We start from the raw sequence: 23357 nt of genomic DNA on the forward strand, positions 1-23357 counted from the left end.
TTTTTAGATTATTTTAATGTGTAAATATAAAAATATTTTTTTAAAAAAATATTAATTTAATATAATTTTAAATAAAAAATATTTTTTAAAAAACTATTGATTTTTATATTCCTAAAACCTGGTTTAGAAACTAATAGAAAAGGAGAGAAAAAAAGAAAGAGGGACGCACGCAGGGAGAGAAAGGGGCCCAGTCAATGAAACAAAAGCGCGTCCGAGTATACGGAAGTGAGGGCCCTCAAATCACCACTCTCTCTTTCCTAAACTAAATTAAACTCAACTAGTTGATATAATAATATTCCTCAAAACCTGACCGTTGGCAGTTACACTTCCTTCCTTCCCTCCACAAAAATTATAATAGTACTCACCTAATAAAATTATATAAAACTCTTTCTTTCAATAATTTTTCTAAACTTACTACCAACATTTATTAAAGAAAAACTAAAAACCAGGCTTGGGAATTGATAGAAAAGATTAAAAAAAAGAAAAAGAAAAAGAAAAGATAATTAAGGATACATTGAATTTATAAAGCCACTATTCATCATTATAAAAAGAAACCTTAACTATAATAATTTTAATGACACCAAGAAAAGCTATTGTAAGAGCTTTAAAGAAACCATAAGCGTTTTTTTAATGCAATGACCTTTATCGCATATTAATGCATGTGTCACAAACATTAAACATTTTTTACCCTTTTTGTTTAATTTAGTCTCTGATTTTTTAATAACTTTTCAATTTAGTCTCAAATTTCATCACATCCTAGTCCAATGAAGGTCCAATCAGGAAGAGAAAAAGAAAAAGAAAAGAAAGAGACAAATGAGCCAATTAGATTAACTCATTGTGGTCGTGTCCAGGATTTTGATTGTAAATTTAGCGAGTTAACCCTGGTTGATAACTCAATATGTCAATGTTTCAATATTTAATTAAAAAAAATGTCATTTTGAATATTTTTCAAGGTCAAACCAATTTGTTATTGATCGTTTTGGCTGTTTTTAAACCCACTAAGTCGACTAGGTCACATCAAGACAATACCCATATGTTTTATTTGAAGCTTGGTTTAAGAGATTTCAAGATTAACCCACTAGATCAGGTTTAATGACACACTGTTAAAGAGTTTCCCACAACCTAGAAATTCTTTTCTTGCATTTAGACTAACAAAGTCGTATACTTTTTTAAAAATGTTCGAACAACAATGTCTTAGATCTTTTTTAGTTAGAGTTTCAATCATATGTTATGAATTTACACCTTTTGCTTAAAACAATTATGCTCACAATAATGTCGCCAATATCTTGAATCCATACCCGCAGCATAATACAGGCAACAAGACTAATTCTATCTAAAAATGTTGATAATTAACTATTGATAAGTTCTATACATTACAACTTTAACGCATTATCTAAAAATATGACTACTCTTTGATCTTATAAACTATGTTTAAATTATAAATACATATTATAATTTGATATATTTGACAAAATCAACATTCATGTCTAATATATATAAAACCAACATCGTATATTTAACACACACACACACAAACCCTTTAAAATTAGAGAATGAATGTTATGCTTTGATTCGCAAGATAAAATCAACATATTAAAATTAAATTAAAACTAGAGAAATACTAAAACAAAACCTATTTTTATCATGGGTTCAATCTTGAAGCAATGTGGATGATTTTTTATTTATTTATAGTGCCTTCTCTTTTTCTTTTTCTTTTTCCTTTTCTTTTGTTCCTTGAAATCGATTTCTTTATTATTTCATCCTCACACTTGATGTTTACATTGATTTACATATTATTTTTCACTTTTATTTGCGTTCTATCATATGTGTGAGGTTTGTAGGGTGTTCCATCAATGAATCAAACATCAATTTTATATAAAAAAGAATTTTAATTTATTTCAAGGAAGAATTGAATGGACAATGCCCAAAGTTAAGAAAAAAATAGGCATTTTATTTTTATTGTTCAAGAGGCCAAGAAAACTATAGTTTGATCTCTAAAGTTTAAATTTTTAATATTTGATTCCTATTATTTGAGAAATTTATGTTTAGGCCATAAACTTGATTTTGTTTGTATTTTGATCCTTGTGTGTTAAGAAATAGAGAAAGTAGCTAGAAAAATGAGAGAAAAGAGAAAATCGACTATTTATATTTTAGTAATTAAAAAAAGTTAATCATGATGTTAAAGAGTTTGTCTAAAAGAGTGACTTCTATGAATATGGTTTGAGAATTTTATATTATAAAAAAAGGTAGATCCAAGCTTATAAAAAAGGTATTTTGAATCTGTGTAATTTTCTTATTGGATCAATTATAATATAGTGTTTTGAAGTAAAAAAATAAATTTACTTGGTTTTTAGATGTTTTAAGGTGAACCAAGTTGAAAATTAATTTGTTTTGAGTCCAAAAATCTAAACCTCCACCTTTGCTGGCTGAGATTTAAACAAGATGACGACAAATTATCTGTTTAAGTGGATGCTATGTTATTATTATTTTTTAACTTAACTATGTAATGACTTTTAATCCATCCATTACAAAAGAAAATAAAGGGCTAGGTGCAAAGACGAATGCTTGAACTTTTTTTTTTTTTTTTATATTACTCTTTAGTTTTTTTTTAACTGTGAATCAAATCCACTATGAATAAAAAAAAAAATGATATTTAAAATATTATATATGAATCTACTTATATAAAAAAATATGCTTATGAATATTAACTGAGAATAAAATATCTATTTTATTATTTTAAATGATTTTTCCATATTAATTATTTTTTTATTTTTTTATTCCTTTAATATTCTCGAGTCTTGCTTCTTCTTTTTATTTAACCTGAAAATAAACAATGATGCTCATAAAAAAAAAATATTTTTGTTAAAAAATAAATAAATGCACAATAACAGTGAAAGATTTCTATAAATATTTATTTAATGACCTTTAGTTTTATAATATAAAAAATGCTGCTAATAAAAAAGAAATATTTTTATAAAAAAAATTCATTTAATAAAACATATTATTTTTTTATAAACTAAATAATTATTTTCTCATAAATATATAAATTCATTAAATAAAAATTAATCTTAAAAACACCTTACAACATAAAACTACTTATACTCTATACAAATATGTGATTGACCACTAAACTATTAATTTATATGTATTTAGAAATATAGTAGTAATTGTTTTTTAAAGTGTTTTTTATTTTAAAATATATTAAAATAATATTTTTTTAAAAATAATTTTAATATTAATACAGTAAAAAAAAATCTAAAAAAAATATAATTTATATATAAAAAAAACTTAAATAGTTTTAAATATACTTTTAAAATATATAAGTTAGAGCAGGACCCATAATGGAGAAAAGGCAAAATATGTACTCATTAACGGGACCCTTTGGAAAATAAACCAAAAAAGGAAAGAAAAATAATGGCAATCAGAAACAGATAGGTCGCTGGGGTGGCTGGTGGAGGGGGCTAGCTAGAGAGAGAGAGAGAGAAAGAAAAAGAAAATAAGAGAGAGAAAAAACTGGGAAAACAGAAAAAACAGAAAGTTGTAAAAAACAAACAATGGTGGAGGAGATCCTCTAATATCATCTAGCAAAGGGCAGTCATTGAAAAGAAATATATCATTCTTTTGTTACTCTAGCAAATAATATTAATAAAAAGTCTCATTATCATTTTTTTGCTGCCTTTTCTTTTTTCTGTTCGAGTCTCTCCATCCATCCACCCAACCTCCTACCAGCCCTCATTGCATTTCATTCTCTTGAAGGATCTTTGGTATCAAAATTGCAATATTGCCCTTAACAACAGCAGCACTAAGGCATCCTTTCTTACCCTCTTGAATGGTAAATTCAATAACCCTTAAACTTTTTTCTTTTGGATTGCTTGTTCTTGAGGGTATTCCTTGATTCTTCATTGTCTGTTAAAAGCTTTCTCTCTCTCTCTCTTTTATTGTGCCATTCTGGTAACTTTTGTCTTATTTTCCTTCCTGCTGTTGTCTCATTTGCAGCTACATTTTATTGGTGTGGAGATTTAGAGGAAGATTATAGCCTGCTAAGCCAGGTTATGTGGTCTTTCATGAAAAGGGTGTAGAGAGTTTTTTAAAACACAAAGATGAGGGACACTGACATGATCAAATGTGAAGGCTTTTCACTTTTTCGTAGCATAGTTGTTAATAGTTTCTTGTAAATTAACGATTTTGCATCAGTTGTTGTTGTTAGTTGAAAGGGGTGGTTTTGTATAGGAAACCTGGCGATTATTGTTGCTACCTCCACTGCCAACTTTGGTTCATCAAGCAATGAGGGGCAGATGGAACTCAATTGGGTTCCGAATTTTGTTCTTTTTGGTTTTGACTCTTAGTCTTGAAAATCAATGCTCGTGGTCGCTTACTGATGAGGGTAATTCCTGTTTTATGCATCCTTGATTTCTGTGTACACGTATATTGGTAAAATGCACTTGCTGAATCCTGGTTATGGTAATTGAATGTAATGTGGGGGTACGAATTGCAGGATCGGTTTTGTTGAAATTCCGGGCAAGAGTGGATTTTGATCCTTTTGGTGCCCTTGCAAATTGGAATCCCAACGATATTGATCCTTGCTCATGGACTGGTGTTCATTGCGTCGCGGGAAAAGTGCAAATACTGTAAGTGGCTGATGCTTCCTTTAAAAGAGCTAATAAATACCATTCATCTTATGAAATAGAAAAAGTGAAATTTGCCACTTTATATAGTTGTTTTGTTTCCAATCTTAACTATGGTGGATTTTGCAGACCATTTCAATTAATTTTTTGTTGTTGGAATTGTGTGATATTGAGAAGTGTTTGCAGTTGCATTTCAGAGGTTTTGTTACAGAAAATTTTATGTGGATGCTGAATGATTGGACATATTAATGTTGTTCAGTGCACTTGTAGGGATCTGAGCGGACTTTCTTTGGAAGGGACATTGGCGCCAGAGCTTGGCAAACTTGTTAACTTAAGATCTCTGTAAGACTTCATAATTTTGCTGTATTTTCTCTGATGAAACTTGGGGTTTAGTAATTAAGCATTTCATTCTAGTATATGATTAAGCTGTTCAAGCCTCCAAGAATAGAAACGAGCACTGCATTTAGCCAATTTCTACTGATTGAATATGAATTTGGCCAAGACATATGGGGACTGTTTGGTTTTTATTGTTGATAGGCTATCATACATATTCTAACACATGTTAGTATGTAGTGAAGATATTAGATTCAATATCTCTTCCTAATCTCGATGTTTTAGGATTTATGGAAATAAATGATTTTGATATTCAGACTTGTTAACTATTGTTTTATGTTTATAGGGATCTACAGCTACAATGGAAATTGTATCTCTGATTCTGATGTATAGCTTTGTACTTGTAACCTCTGCTCGGTTCTGAAACTAATTGAACTTTCTGATCCTTCCATTACTTTCATGACAGTGTACTCTACCAAAACCATTTCACTGGTACCATTCCTAAAGAGATTGGAGAGCTCAAAAAGCTAGAGCTACTGGACCTAAGGAACAATAACTTCAGTGGAGCAATTCCAGAAGAAATAGGAAGATTACTATCATTAAAATACTTGTGTGTGAGCTATCCTTCTTTTTAATTGTTTTAATGGTTTATGCTGCGTGGTTATCTAGACTGAGACAATTTCTTCCTTAGGCTGCTTAGAGACAATAAATTTGAGGGAACCATTCCTCCAGAGATCAGGAGGCTTGACCTGCTTTATGAATTGCAATTTGATGGAAATCTCGCATCTGGTTCTACTACTGGAGTTACCTGTGTCAATAGAAAACTTGGACATGGGTAAGTGACATTTTCCATCTTTCCTCATCAACGCTCATCTGCAAGTACAAGAGATTCTGCGCATGATGAATTGATTGCCAAACATGTCTAAGTTGAGTTATGGTTTTGGTGTTTATTGTGAGAAGTAATCACGAAAGTGAAGCACCTTTAACTCACTACCAAATATGGAGAGAGAAAAAGCTATTAGTCACACCTGACCAGTACCACTCCAAGTGGTCATTGATTTTTCTGTCAATTTAGCAGACAAAAGTCTCTTGTTTTTTTCTGTTGTTTGCAGTTTGCACCCTGTCTAGCACAGGAAATACACATGAAAGCTATCTGACACAACAAATGTAGCATGAGGTGATTATAGACTTCATAGAACGTGTAGTTTAAGCACTCGTACATTCCAACTGTTGCTAGCTTAAATGGTTCGTTCTCTCCTATGTGTTGCATTAAGCATTATAAACTTATGCAGTAAACCACTAACATTTGGAAGAGCATTGTGCATCCCTTTTTTATTTGATGGTTCAAACCAATCACTAAGTATCACTTTGTGAACTGAAGTTATTGAAGTTGAAGAGGGTGGTTCAGTTTAGTAATCTGTTTTTCAGATCTAAGATGTTGTCTTGTGCAGCACGTGGTGGAGCAGCTTGAACCAATTGAATGGAGCGAATTCATTCATATTCCCAATAAAAGGAGCCTTTATGCATTACTTGAATTCCTTCATGCTGCAACCGTAAGGAAATTAAAATGCTTACACATGCGCATGCTCACACACACACACACATACAATTTTGATGTATATGGATGCAGATAGTGATGGGGATATCCCACTTTTGACATGTTCGCGTTGTAGTAGTGGTTGTTTGTGTGTTCTTTTTACTGACTTTTTACCTCCATTACAAGGTTCAAGCTTGGGAAGGATGCTCTGCATGGTTTTGGAGAAAATTGCTTCAATGAACCAGATAGTGAGTACAAAACATTCAGCAACCTTGATTTGTTTGATATTAATATTTATACTTGTGATGTGAGATAAATGTGATGCCTTTTGCACTGAGCAGGATCATCAGAGCAAGGCACAGTTCAAAATGTAGAGATTGTTGTCAATTTTGAACGTCGCAGACTACTTGAACAGTCCAGTAACCTCCAAGCTGCACCTGCTATTGGTGGGTCTTCCTCTCAACCAATTATTGCTCTTCCAACCACGCGAAGTAGTGGGTCTTTCCCTGCAATACCGAATGCAAAGAAGCATCAAGCTCAATCTCCTGTGTCATTGGATTCACCTGTCAATCCTCCGCCCAGAGGGACTGAGCATTCAAGTCATTCTTCTGAAAAACCATCTATAGAACAACCACCAACGAATGGAACTTCTGGAAATACATGGATGTATTTCCTAATAATTCCAATCGCAGGGATCGTGGGCATTGTTGCAGTAGGCTTGCTGTTAATGTGCAGGAAACAAGTAGTGACGACCATAGGTCCATGGAAGACTGGTCTAAGTGGACAGTTGCAGAAAGCATTTGTTACAGGTGAACTCTAGTATGTACAATTAAAAAAACGAAAAAAAAAGAAAAAAACCTGATGACTTTGTTATTGATCAGCAGGCTTATTTGATTAGGCTCTTTACTTGACAACATTAATAATAACTTAAGTTGTGTGATTTGGCCAACCTGATTGATTGAAGTGGTGGATCAACTGTGAATTTTTTTCTCACCCATAAGAATGTTATCTTAGGATGGTGGCACGTGTTTGGATGCCTGAGGGATAAGAGGTCTAGTATATTTAAGTTCTGCATCATGAAGGAGCCTTTAGTATCGGAGGCATTCCTAAAAAATGACCTAGGAATGTCGACTCATTTTATGAACATGTGAAATTATTTAATCAAATTGTTTATTTTGGTTGACATCTCATTCAACTTTATTATTTGATTGCTACATTTAGAGTGGACTGTATGAATTAAGTTCTCATTTTAATTGCTAGTTTAGCAAAATGAATTTCTGTCTTCATATGCATTTGATTGGTCCTGCCATTACGTTTTACCGAGCTCGATAAACATTATAAGTTGCCTCTGATTGTGTCTGGTCCGGTCTTAAAGCATTATTGTTTATTCCATGGCCTTATAGTTGTCCAATTTATTACAAACTTAACCAGCTAGTTATGTGAAATACAGGGGTTCCCAAGTTAAATCGATCAGAGCTGGAAACTGCCTGTGAGGATTTCAGCAATATCATTGATACGTTTAATGGTTTCACTGCGTACAAGGGAACACTGTCTAGTGGAGTTGAGATTTCTGTTGCATCAACTGCAGTGACTTCTTCCAAAGACTGGTCAAAGAGTGCAGAGATGGCATACCGAAAAAAGGTTTGCCCATTTCTGATTACTAGTTTGAAATTTAACAAATAACATTCAATGATTTTATCATGCATATCTCACTATGTTTTACCAAAATTTCATGACTACAAATCTTTTGGTCTGTTGTAGATTGAAACACTATCACGGATTAATCATAAGAACTTTGTAAACCTCATTGGCTACTGCGAGGAGGATGAACCGTTCAATAGGATGATGGTTTTTGAATATGCTCCAAATGGATCTCTCTTTGAGCATCTGCATGGTAAGGTTCTTAATGAACTTTTGATGGTGTGGATTTGGTCCATGTTGCTGGTGCAATGCTGGGAAAGCTAAGAGTCTCAAACATTTCTTCTGTGTTTTCAGTTGAAGAAATGGAACATCTTGACTGGAATACAAGGTTGAGGATTATTATGGGAGTTGCTTATTGCCTGCAATATATGCACCATGATCTGAATCCACCTATAGTACATTCTAAACTTTGTTCACGTGCTATCTTCTTAACAGATGACTATGCCGCTAAGGTACATCCTTTCTTCTGTTATGGATTAGCTTCCACTTGTCTCCTTTTCATTTTTCCTTTTTTAAAATTTAACCTCTCTATCTATATTATGCTTTCTCAGATTGCAGAGATCTGTTTCTTGCCTCAAGCTACGTCAAACTCAAAAATTTCTGGCGAAATGGAGGATTCACTGCCCCCCCATGTTGATTTAGAAACAAACGTCTACTGTTTTGGGGTTTTGTTGCTTGAAGTCATTTCCGGGAAGCTCTCATACTCGGAAGAACAAGGGCACCTTGAAAATTGGGTAAGTTTTGTATGATATCTCATAAACCGATCACAGTTTTTGCCTTTATCTCGAGGCTAAATATTTGTTTTTATCCACGTGCTGGATGGTTAATTCCTGCCTCCGATAACCATAAAATTTTAAACATGCAGGCTGCTGAATATTTGAATGACAAGCGGAGCATCGGCTACATGATTGATCCAAGCCTCAAGTCTTTCAAAAACAACGAGCTTGATGTCATCTGTGAGGTTATTCAACAATGTATCCAATCAGATCCAAGGTACAGACCAACAATGAAGGAGATCACCTCCAAATTGAAGGAAGTGATTTCTATCTCGCCTGATCAAGCAACCCCAAGACTTTCTCCCCTTTGGTGGGCTGAGCTTGAGATATTATCCGTGGAGGCAACTTAAGGCTCTCTGACTCTTGTCGAGCAGGAATCAAGTCTCTCTCATACTTTTATGTGAAAATACAAAAGTTAGCTTTTCGGTCGGTGCCACGCCAAAATCATCAAATACCACCTATCTTTGGCTTTCCCATCCCTTTGGTTTCTAGTCCCGTTATTGTATTCTTGTAATATGACTCATTGATTCGTTATATTTTCACCATTTCTCCCTGGTATTGCTCATTACTACAAGAGTGTGATGTACTGTTTCATTCGTGGGGTATTGAGCCCCAATTATATGTATTTCATGATTGGCTTTTGTGTTGTAAAACACTAACATAGCACTGGGATTTTAGTCCTTGTGAATATATTAAAAGTGAGTTTGTTTTATTAATAGCTAGGCTGTTTATACTCAGAACTTCTGGTGGCCCTTTGAACAATTACTTGCCATGGAATTTATGAATTCCAACCACTCCTGATGCAATGTTTTCAGCTAGAACCGTACAATTGTAGCAGATAGCTTCTCGTTGGAAAAAAGGACCTGTAATCTTCAGATTATGAAGCTATTCTGATTCTCAGGGTATATTTGAAGCATTGTTACTAGATGGTCAGCTAGCAGATGAAGAATTATTCACTGCACCAGTTGCATCGCATCACATGCATTTGGGGTTCGCCTTCCTCTTTGAATGCGAGCAGGAGTACTGCACTGGATGTATCTGATAATCTGTGCAACAGATATGTCTCGTTTTCACTTAGATCATAAGTTTCCCCTTCTCAAAAACAAAATTAAATTAGATCGTTTTGATTTTTAGCCAAGGAAAACTGAGGTTTTGCTCAGGAACAAAACCAGGAGGAAATTTCTCCCTTTGATTCTGTGGGGGGGAGGAGAAGCCACGAGCCAGAGTTTCTACCAAAGAATGACAGCAAGCAGCTCATCATGCCGCTATGCAAGGATAATCCATAAAATCCTAAATATAATTTTCTCAGGCAAAATGTATTCATTGTTCTTCGCTTGAAAGACTATAAATAAAAGATAAATTGCATGCAACAAACAAACAAAATCAGTTTCCTATCCCTGGCTTACTTGAATTTTCACACGCAAAAGAATGGCTAGCTTAGAGCCAGTGGGGCTATGTTCTAATTTTGGGTTCAGTGAATCCGGTTACGAATGATTACCCAAAAAAAAAAATTAAGGAATACAAAAATATTTTTGTATAAATTCTTTGCATATGATGAGAGAAAAACATAATAAAAAAAATTAAAATCAAAACCATCTGCCATTAGTTGATTATCGAAGAATGAATTTGCTTGAATGTCTATAGAGTAAGAGGATCCAAATAATTGAATTACTTGTGGAGGAATTAAACTAATCAAACATCAGTAATAGAGGGAAGTTGAATACAATTAACCTTTTTATTATGTTATTGAGATTGCATAATTATTCACTTTTTTCTCCCTCAAAACCATCACAAAACACCTTCTTCTTCTTTACCCATCAAAACTTTCAAAACCTCTACTTTTTCGGTCATCAAAACCATCATAAAACCCTTAACTTTTCCGGCCATCAACACCAAAAATACCATGCTGCCATTGTCCAACCCCTAACAATGCCTAAAATAGTGGCAATCACCAACCAAAACAACCCCAAATGATAGCAAAACAGTTGCAAAAAAATATATAGAAAACAATAGCATAAAAAAATAAAAGAAAGAAATTAAGATTAAAAAAGTTCAATCGCTTTCATTAGGTGGGGGCGGGCAACACCACCTTTATCAACGGGTAGAGAAGATCGAACTGGTGCCTATTTGAGGTTAGCCACATTCCAGCAATACCAGCTTGTGGCCCTATACACTAACAATAGCAATGACGCATAAGCTCACGCGCCAATTGTATTGTAGCTTATTCTATTGTTTCTTAGGGTCATCTTGATTTTCTATGTTAATTCATGATGTTGTTCAATACTGTTTTCTTGTTCACATTATTTGTAGGCACTTTTAGGGGTACAATGTTGCCGAGAGAGATTTAAGGTGAAATAAGGCTGGTTTTCAATATCCCATGATAGGGTTGGAAGGACAAGTTTGGGAATTGATGTGAAGGATTAATGGTTTGGTTTTGATGTATTTTTGTGATAAATATTCTATAACATTTTTATACTTGTTTTGAATGATGCGATGTCATATAGGCTCTTGTTTTTGCATAAAAATCATCTTTCACAAAATTATTGAAAATGTTATTATGGTTTTTTTTAGCAAAGATTATTCAAAAGATAATTTTTGTGACATTGTACAAAACTTGGAATGAAAGTTATTCTAAAATTTTGTTTTACTTTTTTTTTTTTGTGTTATTTCATAAAATAAGTCATTATAATTGCTTGTGAATCTGAAATTGTTTTCATGCTAAATGTTGTTTTCATTTCTTTTTATGTAAAGAGCAAGCTTTTGAGGTTGTGTGATTAAATATTTGTTAAACTCTTGCATGCATAAAACTTTTTAGAAATATGAATTTTGAATCTTATTTATTCTAATTAATTTTGTTTTTAATAAAAACTATCCCAAATTTTATTTTCTTTCACTTGTCATAATTTGCTTGATCATGTTTTGTTTTGGCTTCACTTGTTATTTTATTTAGAAGTGTTTTTTTATATATGTTTTTTCTTGTTTAATTTGCATATACATGGAGTATTATCAAATAAGTCCTCGTGGGTGGTGATGGATGATTATATTTTGGATGAGTTTTCGTCATGTTTTTCAATCCCATGTTTAATTTTTATGTTTGTATCATTGAGAACATGATTTATCTTTATATGTTTTTTTTTCCATAATAATAAACACACATGACTATTTAGGCAATATTAGCATATAAGCACAACTTATAACATGTATTTTTTTTAGAATAAACACTATGTAATTTATTTTAAATAGGATGTCTTAGAATGATTTTTATCTTTACTTTGACATAACTAATTGCTTTTTTTAGAATCTTTGTATGATTAATTTTAGAGCTTTCTAGTTATCTTTAAAATTGGGTGGAAATACATTGTTTATTTTTTTCAATTTTTCTTTTATAACACTACAAATACACCAAAGCAACATTGAGAGCATGTAGTCAACTTGGAATTAATTTATTCCTTTCGTAAATATGTTGCTTGACTTTAGATTTGATGTTTAATTATGCATTACTAACTTTTCAAAGCAACATTGAGAGCATGCAGTCAATTGCTCCATGTTCCTTGAAAATCCTAGTAACTAAAACCATTTCATTTTGTTTTAAGCAATGCCATCCATTGGTTGGATTTTTAATGGTCTTTTTTTATTTACTAATACAACAAAATCTTCTCATGTTCTTTCGAAATGTTTTATCTGTTAAAAAAAAAAACAATTAGCAAAAAAATTGTTTAAATCAAATGCATGACTTCATTATTAATTGAGTCTATAACCCTTATTATCATCAATTTTTTTAAAATGTAATATATATTCGACAACTTCATCTCTTCATTGTTAACTATATATATATATATATATATATATATATATATATATATATAGTTAAAAATTTTCTATCTAATTTGCACATGATTTTTATGTACTCATTAATTTATACAAAAATGGTCCAAATAAATGCTAGAAAACGTTAATATACAATCTTATCATCAAATTAACATGAATCTTTCCTCCATTTGAGAGTGTTTATTGAGTTAAAATTGTACGTTAGGTCTTATTGGAACTTTGTATGGGGACCTCTTTGGGATGAATTAATGAGAATGCAAAATACATTCAAACAACTTAAATTTAAATTACTAAATTCAAAATGAATAAAAATAATTTTAGTATATAGAAAAAATAGAGACAACCTAACTAATTAATATTTTCTTTCACCTAATATACATCACAGGATTCAAAATTTATAGTTGTATTTGGATTTTATTCCTATATATTAATATTGTATCAAGTTCACGAAACCTAAACTATAAATTAAGATTTTATTCCTATATGATTTTAATCATTCTCAAATTGATAATTACTTATAACAAAACTAAAAGGTAGCTGTTTGTATATTATTACATTATAAAATAACTAAAACTCCTTGTGACATTAATATGCACCTACTCACAAATTATTATTCATTGTAATAGTATAATGATGTATTTGCATTTCAATAATAAAACCTTTGAGCCACACATTAAGGGTAATTCGATCTTTTTAATAGGATGCAATTGTCATTTCCAAATTATACTAGGATGAATTAGTTTTTTTTTTTTTTTTTTTTCACAATAAAATAACTTTATTAACCTTAAAATAAAAATAAAAACTTGCATTGAGGAGCTTATTAGTCTTCACACTTTTTTTAGCGCTATAAAATAATTTAATTAATCTTAAAAGAAAAATCAGTTAAACTATCTTCAAGGGGCCTTTTTTGTCATTATATCCTAGATTTTGATTATTATCAAGTTGGCATAGAGACATTTTTTTTTATTTTAATAAATATTAAAAATTATTATAAAAAAAATTGCATGCGTTATGAAGTGGGCAAGCTCCATGCCTTTCGGAAGATGTATACAATGTTGTCAGTAACCGAACATCGCCTTCCACAAAGATATTTGAATTATCTTGATAGCCTTTTCATGATGCGGTGATTCATATGACCAAGAAACCTCTTGTTTAGCATCAATGACCTTTTATTTTTTTTTCTCTTTCCTCTTTTATTTTCACGTCTGAATTTTCAAAATTTCAAAGAAACCCTTTAGTTTATTTTCTCTTCTTTTCTATCTCCTCTAGTTTGTCCCTATTCTTTTTATTATTATTTATTTTATTTGGAATAATTTATAAAATAAGATGTTTTTCAATTTCACCCGCTTTAATTTATAAACTTGTTATTTTCCCCTTTTTTTCTCTCTCTCTCCTCTAATATGTCCTTATTCTTTTCATTCAATTAAATTTTATTTGTTTTATTTAAGTAATTTTTAAAATTAATTTGTTTTATAATTTCATCCTCTTGAAGTTTTTTCTCTTCTTAGATTTGATCCTCATTCTTTTGAATTCTATTTTTCTTACTTTGAGAAATTTTTTAAATTGGTATTTGTTTTATGTTTTTATTCTCTAACATTAAATTGGTTAGGAATTGAGCTTTTAAATTGATCATAGGTCTAGGATTTTACGAGTTCCTAGTTTTAGAAATTAACTCAAGTTTTTAAAGTTCGCTCATGTTTGTTTTTCCCTTTTTTAAAACTTATGTTTTTTAGTTTTATTCTTCTGTATTAATTCAATTGGAGATTGAGCTCCATTATTTTTATTTATTCCTGCATATTGTTTACTATTTTAAAACCCAACCTGACCTGATTTGACAAGTTGACCAATGACTCGGGGCATAGGTCGGATTGAGTTTTAACAAAAATAAAGAGAGTATTAACATAGTATGACCCGGTCAAAAATCCAGGTTGACCCTTGACCTAGTCAATTGTGATATAATGCAAACAAAAAACTTTGACTCTTTTCCTCTCTCTTTTTTTTTAAGTTTTTTTTCTCAATTTTTTTTAAAAAATTTTATCTCAAAATTATGTTGTTTTTACTATTTTATAAACCTTTGACCTGGGTTAACCCAGGTCAAGTTGCCTGACCTATGACCTAAGATTTGTCCCAGGTCAACCTTTATATACAGTTTAAAAGCTATGAAATTTTATACTAATTTTAAAAATGACTCGGGTTATCTCAAGTCTTTTTATTTTTTGTTATATGTTAAAAAAAATTTGGCTAATTTTCAAAATTGATGTTTTTTTTTTTTTGGATTTCTTTAACATTTAATTATTTTAGAAATTGAGCTTCTTAATTTTGCTCAGGTTTAGGATTTTATGGATTGCAAGTTTGTGAGATTAGCCTAGGTTTAGAAGATTCGTCCGAGTTTGATTTTTTTTTTTTTTTTAGGATTTCAATATTTTCTTTCATACATGAGTGTAACTATTTTGCTTTATTAATATTGTTTTAACATCATAATGAGCTTGTATTTAAAAACAAATGCTTATGATAAAAAAAAGTATTTTTCATCAAAACAAAAGGGAAATACATTACCAATGAAAGCAATTTTTTTTTATTAAAAAAGATACCTTTTTTTTTTATCTTTGATTCAAGTCATTATTTTTTTTATAAATATTTTTTTTATTGTCATCAGCTTTATTCAATTAACCATGTTATTATTAATGTTATTATCAAAAGTAAAAAAAAAAAAAAAAAACACACATGAATAAGAAAATACAATTTTAATTACAAGAAATATATTTTTTCTTGAAACTTTAATCATTGTCTTTCTTACATATATTTATTTTAATTATCATCTACTAAAATAAAAAAAATATTTTAAAAAAGTCTCATGGCAGCACATGATAGTTAGTAATTTTCTAAAATTAAAGAACATCCAAGGCTTGCGTCGATTCCTCCTTTGTTTTATGTGGAACACACTTCGTTTTGATTTGATTAGCACCTAATTGATCCCAACATATTGCGAGAAGAAAAGGGCTATAAATAATAATATAGCCTGATTTATTGATGGGAAAGAGGACCTGGATTGCTTGTCCTATGATGTGAAATGTCGAATCACGCACAACAACAACAATAATATAGCCCACTTAACTTGATCGAATCTGGTGGAATTCAAGAAGTGTAGAAAATATTAATTTATGTGGCCCAGCCATCACCAAAATTCGTTGAAGGTGTAGATTTTGGCCAAGACAGGCGATGAACCACCCTAGAGGCAAGGTCACACCGCCTGGAATCCCTCGATTCTGCATAAGTGATCAGTTGATCCGTGGGCCTCTTTTAACCAGGCACCACTTGTCTGCGGCTGCCTTATCTTGCTGCTATTCTCTCTCCATATTGAAGCATCACTCCATTTGTGGTCATTGTAGATCTTATGGGGCCAGTTGATCACAAAGCATCCACATGGCCGGCCCCTCGTGAATATGCCGCTGTGTGTGTGGTTTTTGTTTTTTAATTTGAAAGTTATTGTGTTCTTGAGAAATCCTACATCGAATTACAGCCATTACAGAACAAAATAAGAGGAGGTTGTGAAAGTATCATCAGCCTGTGTGTTAATATTAGTACACAGAAGTAGAAGACGACATAAAAAAAATAAAAAAAGTGTCCATGCCTTTGACATTGTCACTTTCAGCTTAGATTTCAGCCAAGTAAATATAGACCAGATCAGTTTTGCTATTTTTATGAATCTTTTAATTAGATTTCAGCTTGTCTGTTACTATACAATTGATGGAAGGGTATGATTTGTCTTTCTGGAACAGCCGCCTTCTTCTACCTAGCTCCTTAATAGGGGCAAGTTAAAGTTTTGAAATGGTAGCTTTCTCCCTTTCTCTCTTCTTTCCTTGAATACATCATAGACTCCTCAATTCTGCCGGAGGAGATATGATGATCAGAAGATGTATTAGAAGCAATGTACGACGGTGAAATGCAATAACCTCTGGTCAGTTTAATTAATATGGAGAAGATGGGTCCTATATTGATGAACAGATATGAGTTAGGGAGATTGCTCGGACAAGGGACTTTCGCCAAGGTTTACCATGCAAGAAATCTCCAATCTGGCCAGAGCGTTGCCATCAAGATTATTGACAAAGGAAAGGTATTAAGGAGTGGTTTGATAGATCAAATCAAGAGAGAAATCTCGGTCATGCGTCTTGTTAGGCACCCCAATATTGTTCAACTCAATGAGGTCATGGCAAGCAGGACCAAGATCTATTTCGTCATGGAGTTTGTGAAAGGAGGAGAGCTATTCAACTTGGTTTCCAAAGGGAAACTCAAGGAAGACGTTGCTCGCAAATATTTCCAGCAGCTGATTGGTGCGGTTGACTTCTGTCATAGCCGAGGGGTCTACCATCGAGATCTCAAGCCTGAAAATCTTCTCCTCGATGAAAATGGTGACCTAAAGATTACGGATTTCGGACTGAGTGCTTTATCGGAGTCGAGGAGGCAAGATGGTCTTCTCCACACAACCTGTGGAACTCCGGCATATGTTGCTCCGGAAGTCATTAACAAGAAAGGTTATGATGGACCCAAGGCTGATATATGGTCCTGTGGAGTTATTCTCTTCGTGCTTTTGGCGGGTTTTCTTCCTTTCCATGACCAAAACCTCATGGAATTGTATAGGAAGATTACCAAAGGAGAATTCAGGTGTCCTAACTGGTTCCATCCCGAGGCTAAAAAGCTTCTTTCGAGGATTCTTGACCCCCATCCAAGCTCAAGAACGAGCATAGAAAAGATAACGAAAAATTGTTGGTTTAGGAAGGGATATAAGCAGATTGAAACCCCGCCATCACCCCAAGGTCACGCCAGAAGAAACTTGATTAAGGATGTGCACTCTGCCTTCGATTCAGCATCGGATAACGAGAGCAATTCAACGGAAAATGCCATGGTGGCTCCAAGAAGTCCTCTGAGACCAACTTGCTACAATGCCTTCGACATCATATCTCTCTCGAAAGGATTTGATTTGTCTGGCCTCTTTGAGAAGGATAGGAATCAAAGACAGGAAGAGAGATTTACTACAACAAAATCGGCCTCGATGATCATGTCGAAATTCGAACAAATAGCAATGGCAGAGAGTTTCAGTTTTAAGAAGAAAGATGGAACCCTGATGTTGGAGGGCAGCAGGGAAGGAAGAAAAGGGTTGCTTGCTATAGATGCAGAAATCTGTGAGGTTACGCCGTCGTTTTATGTTGTAGAGATGAAGAAAAAATCAGGGGATTCGTTTGAATACAAGGATTTTTGCGATCATGAATTAAAGCCTTCTCTCAAGGATATAGTTTGGGCATGGCAGGGAAGTGAGCAGCCGCAAGTGTAGAAGAGGTGCTCTCTTCTATTGTTTCTTTCCATCGAAAAAATGTATTTGTTATATCTCCTACTTGAATTAATTCTTTGCCTTCATTTCAGTTCTTATTCTTTCTATCTTCTATTAATTTGTAATGGGAAATGTCATTTGTATATGTCAACTGAATTCATGAAGCGCGAAAACTCTTTTCTCTCTTTCACAATTAAAATGAGATCAACCAAATTAATTTTAACAAAAAAAAAAAAAAATCAATCATACAATCAACACAAGATCTCCAGTTCGAATTTAAATAAAGTATATTATAACTAAAAAAGCTTTATCTCTTAATAGGCTATCCCAGTTCGACCAGATTAATTAAGGTTTAATAAACTTTTAGATACCAGAATTTAGATTAATTCTTTTAATCTATAATCAATACAAATACTTTTTACTTAAAAAAATTTTAAATAAAAAGTTATAATTCTTTTGCTATATCAAATTATAGGAATACAAAGTTTGTTCTCTAATAAAGTATTATCATCAAGCCGCTAACTTGGATAATCACAACAACAAGAACATCATAACAAGGATGGATATTAACAATAACAACCATGGAAAAGATGAGTAAATCTCACCAAATTCAAGTTGAAGAGCATAAATTTTACCTTGATGACAAATCATCCTTGATCAAGGTAAGAGAAATAAAGTCTCTCTCTCTCTCTCTCTCTCTCTATGCGTGCACGCACGTCAACTCTCTATTCTTTCTTTTAAATTTCACTAACATCACTTGAATAAGGCTAAGACTTAATTATATTTATTTATTAATTCTAGACCAAGTTTATGTAGGAAATAAAAAAAAAAATTGCGTCCTTTAGGAGGGGCAATATATTAAATCTCAATAATAAACAAAGTAACCTATTTTTGTAACATAAATGTCATGAAATCGCTTCCTCTTCAAAACTCATCAAGTAACTTCATGTTAACTTCCTAGAAATAATGTCACTCATCATATCTAGCTACCAATGTTGTCAGGCTCGGCATAGAAATTTACTATTCATCTCTTTTTTTTCTTCATCGCTTCTTGTAGTGTGTGTGTGTATATATATATATATTAGAACTTAGATTAAAATGGATTATAAATGAAAAATAACAAGTTTGTACTTACTCATATTGAATATCTAATTAAGTATCTCTTTGGTATATATATTTTAAGATAACCAAGTTTTTCCAGTCTACTCTCATGATTAATCTTCATACCAAAAATTATTTTTAGATTAATTAATTAAATATAAGTATGAGATGTTTACTTCATAATATTTTATTATTTGCTTTTCAAGTCATTGCTTTGACAATGCGTGTGACTTCTTTCATTATCGTCGTGAGGCATTAGGCTTGGATCATTTGTTTTTGGTACTTTTTGTTATTTTATTTTTCTTCTCAAATTCATTATTCAACATTAAATTATTAGGTTTGTGATTTTTAAGAAAAAAAATTGTGGACTTAATTTTATCTCGGTCTCATAACCTAATACAGGGTAACCCGAGTTGTAAGTTTGACAAACTAATTTAGGTTGACTCAAATCCTTTTCCTTTTGTCCTTTTTATTTAAATTGAGTATTTTTTTTTTTTCAATTCTATCCTTCAACATTGGATTGGTGGGAAGTTGGGCTTCGTAATTTTTTTTCCAATTTGCTTTTCATGGGGTTATTTTATTCTCATGACTTAGGTTGCAGGTTTTGAAGGTTAATTCGAGTTGAATCGAATCATTTTTTATCTTTTTTTTTTTAACTTGAATGTTTTTTTTTATTTTATCTTTCAATATTTTATTAATTGGGAATTAGACTTCATGATATGTTTTAATTTTTTTTTATAGGGTTATGGTAATCTCATTATTTAGGTCATAGATTTTGCAGGTTATCCAAGGTTAGCAAGGGTCGGTCTAATTTGCCATTCGTCAAAACATTTAAAAAACATATTTTTTAATATATCACTGTCTTAATATTTATCAAAAAAAAATGTGTTGTTAAATATGCATCAAAATTTGAATTCATGGTAAAAAACAAAAAAAAAACAAAACAATTATGCTAAAAAACATATTAACAACATCTAGATATTAATTTTTTTTTTTACATTAAAAAATCTATTTTGACCTACAATAGAGTGCGCAAATCACTAATATAGTATTATAGCTAAGTGGAATTTAAAATTAGAAATTGGTTTTGGAAGGTTATAAGATGACTTTGAAGGTTATTGTGGAAAAATTTTGTCTTTTGATAACCTTATACAGTACGTCGCCTACCTTAGATGACATATCATCATTTGTTTTTTAAGGAAAAAAAAAAAGGTAAGGTTGCTAAGCTAAGATTCACTATTAGTGGAAGCTTTGGGAGAAACAAACCTCTCCACTAATGTCAAGTTGATTAATATTTGTATTTAATTAATAAAATATTTAAAGTTTTGGCGAAAAGTTTTTATTGCAAAATCAAGTTAAGAAAACGAATCTCCCACCTTAAAATATCGAATAATACTTTCTTATTTTTTTAATCAGGAGATACATGGGATCATCTATGGCTAAAAAAACTCAATTAAATGGAAGAGTAGGTAGATGTTTGCCGCTTCCTCCTTTTAAATTATTGTAGTAACTTATTTTAATTTATACAAAGGAGCCAATATATCTATCATTTTATTAGTCTGTGCACAGATAGCTAACCAACTTATTTATTATTATTTTTAATTAATATGGATGTTCGGACCAGATTGCACGCAACTCAACTAATCTCACGAGTCATAAAGTTAATGACCATATAAACCTCTAATAGCGCTAAAATTTATAAAACTCGAACTAATAATCTATAAAAAAACAAATTTAAAATCTAATCAATTGATACACTTCTCATAATTAAACCAACTTATTTATTTACAATTGCAAGCTGGGAGCCAAAATGTAAATTAAAGACAGCATGCTATGTTCTTTCTTTTCTTTTTTGTTTTTCCCCTAAGGGCCTAAAGTTAGACAGTATTTTTCAGCTCATAAAATGGTTGATTATAATATTAGTTTCTTTATTTAACCATTAAAGAGTATTTTTGAATCAATTTATGCATTAATCAAAACTATATTTTTTTCACAAACAATTTTAAAAACTCACCCTCATATAATTTACTTAAAACATTAAAATAAATTTCATTATTTTTATAAATGTTTTTCTCAAGACTTAAACTAAAAAATCAAGAAAATAAGCATACTTCTTTAAGCTTATTACTTTGTAATCACATAGGTACAAACGCCAATTGACGCATGCAAGTGGGTCCACTTAGACCCTAAAATCAAAATCATCAACTTGATTAATCCAATAAATAGATTAAGAAACAAAAAGAGGCACGCCTGGATTCCAAATTTCCTGATCTCGTGACGATACAATGATTCCCGCGGGGACCTTGCGCAAGAGAGACTTCGAGAAAAGATGAGCAATTAGATGGAAGATGACAAAGCTTTGGCTAGACAAACATTTTTTGTTTGTATTTTAAGCTTTCTAGACAAAACATTAATAATATTACCAAAGTGCTAACATGCTAGCTTTAATGTTGAATAAAAATATTGATTGTTGATTAAAGTGTGTCGTTTTGCTTAATGTATATGATAGATTCATACGGATATGAAGGATGCAGACTATTTTTTTATAATATTAACTTTAAAAAATCTTATAAAAAACTATGAAAATGTTATAAATAAAGACCATATAAGAACATCCAATAAAGAATTAAAATTCAATTAACCCACCCACCCCCCAAACAGCAAAAGAAAAAACAAATACACACACACATACACATATAAGGGCGGAGGCATGTTAAAGGCTTAGGTGGGCTATAGCCCAAGTTAAGATTTTATCAATATTTTTTTACTAGTTTTATGTAAAATTAAAATTTATAATTCTTTATTGAGATATCAAAAATTCTGAAAATTTATATGGAGCCTTTTTAATATGATGTTTTAGCTTGGGTTTTCAAAATTTTTGGAGATTCAAAAATTTGATGAAAAATCACAATTTAACAAGTTTTACGTTATTGGGTGTAATTTTCAATCCGACCATCAGATTGAACAGAAATTTTATAAGGGATCTTAAAATATATTGAATAAAATCTATTTAAAATTTTAGGATGAACGGAGCTTGGTAGTGCTAACAAAAAAAAAGACCGTCAAATAAAAGCAAAACGACTTATTAAGGGTAAAATGGTTATTTGCCATTAAAAAATAAAACAAATCAACTCTTCCTTCCTTTTATATGTTTCCAACTAGGCAGAAGTAGAAGAGGAAAAGAAAGAAAAGAAAAGAAAATGCGAGAGAGAAATAGAGAAAAATAAGGGGAGAACATAAAAAAAATTCAAGGAAAAGAATAAAAATAAAAAAAAAATGAAAGAATAACCTTGTAAACTTATAAAGTCCAGCTTATAAAATACTAATATAAAGAAGAATCAAGTGAAGGAAGGAGGAATTGAGAGAAGGAAAAAATTTAATTACTTTATTTTCTAGTTGACATGAGATTGTTATTTTATCCTGGTTGAGGGATTGTTACAATATCGATCCAGATTCGATTATAGATGAATTATATTCCACAAAAATATCGAATGATGTAACTTTAATAGTGGGTTTATTTTTACTTTCACTTTAATTTTATGTATTTTTAAATTTATTTTTTAATATTTTAGGTAGTGTATTTGAATTAAAATTTTACTGTTAACTTCAAAAACTCATGTATAAAAGTTAATAATAGATCTTAAAAAATATTATATATTTATTTAATAGCCTAGGACAAGAAAGATTCCTAGGTCCACCCTTGCACACACACCACTACTTCTACTAAAAAAAATCTTATATAACATTGAGAGGTGTACCTCAACTGGTCAAGTCTTTCTAGAGGTTACCAGTTCGAGTTCCATAAATCTCGGGGATATTGAAGACTTAAATGGTCGTTAATTTCAAGGTCTATAAACTAGTCTAGATACCAATATTAATAAAAAAAAAATCCTATCTAAATTCATTTCTTCAAAACATTTCAAGCATGATAATGAAAGGATTCACTAGCACGATCATGCCCTTCAGGAAAATCACAATACTTTTCTCATCTCATGATTCAAGATGGGATTCATGTATCTATCACATTCTCTATTCTTCACCCTTTACCCTTAAAAGAAAAGAAAAAACTACATGAAATAAGACAATGTAATTGACTTTAAAGGCCTCAGCCTCCAAGAGTTTGTGACTCT

The 23357-nt window shown here is 31.4% G+C and overlaps 2 protein-coding genes across 4 annotated transcripts; both read left to right on the forward strand.

The window, feature by feature from the left end:
- Window positions 1-3463: 3463 nt before the first annotated feature.
- LOC118051864 (protein MALE DISCOVERER 2) lies at window positions 3464-9688 on the forward strand. Of its 3 annotated transcripts, XM_035062608.2 has the most exons (14): window positions 3464-3832; window positions 3997-4384; window positions 4496-4628; window positions 4896-4967; window positions 5425-5568; window positions 5650-5793; window positions 6410-6511; window positions 6682-6743; window positions 6837-7304; window positions 7946-8136; window positions 8257-8389; window positions 8491-8648; window positions 8748-8930; window positions 9062-9688. In XM_035062608.2, exons 2-14 carry the CDS (start codon window positions 4285-4287, stop codon window positions 9320-9322), a joined length of 2151 nt encoding a protein of 716 aa, XP_034918499.1. In that variant the 5' UTR covers window positions 3464-3832; window positions 3997-4284; the 3' UTR covers window positions 9323-9688. The 3 variants fall into 3 exon arrangements, with proteins under 3 accessions (XP_034918499.1, XP_034918500.1, XP_034918498.1); XM_035062609.2 differs by lacking the exon at window positions 6410-6511; XM_035062607.2 differs by lacking the exon at window positions 3464-3832 and having other exon boundaries at window positions 3899-4384.
- A 6518-nt stretch (window positions 9689-16206) lies between these two features.
- On the forward strand, window positions 16207-18217 carry LOC118051866 (CBL-interacting serine/threonine-protein kinase 20). Its single transcript, XM_035062614.2, has one exon. It carries the CDS (start codon window positions 16774-16776, stop codon window positions 18127-18129), a length of 1356 nt encoding a protein of 451 aa, XP_034918505.1. The 5' UTR covers window positions 16207-16773; the 3' UTR covers window positions 18130-18217.
- The last annotated feature ends 5140 nt before the right edge of the window (window positions 18218-23357 follow it).

This window comes from Populus alba, chromosome 11 (assembly GCF_005239225.2).
Source record: "Populus alba chromosome 11, ASM523922v2, whole genome shotgun sequence".
NCBI classification, from domain to species: Eukaryota; Viridiplantae; Streptophyta; class Magnoliopsida; order Malpighiales; family Salicaceae; genus Populus; species Populus alba.

Bases quoted from the DNA above. Each gene is read 5' to 3' on its own strand.
- LOC118051864 (XM_035062608.2), top strand. From the start codon at position 4,285: ATGAGGGGCAGATGGAACTCAATTGGGTTCCGAATTTTGTTCTTTTTG. The intron at 4,968-5,424 runs GTAAGACTTCAT...CTTTCATGACAG, and splicing joins CTTGTTAACTTAAGATCTCT to TGTACTCTACCAAAACCATT. The intron at 8,390-8,490 runs GTAAGGTTCTTA...CTGTGTTTTCAG, and splicing joins TCTCTTTGAGCATCTGCATG to TTGAAGAAATGGAACATCTT.
- LOC118051866 (XM_035062614.2), top strand. From the start codon at position 16,774: ATGGAGAAGATGGGTCCTATATTGATGAACAGATATGAGTTAGGGAGA.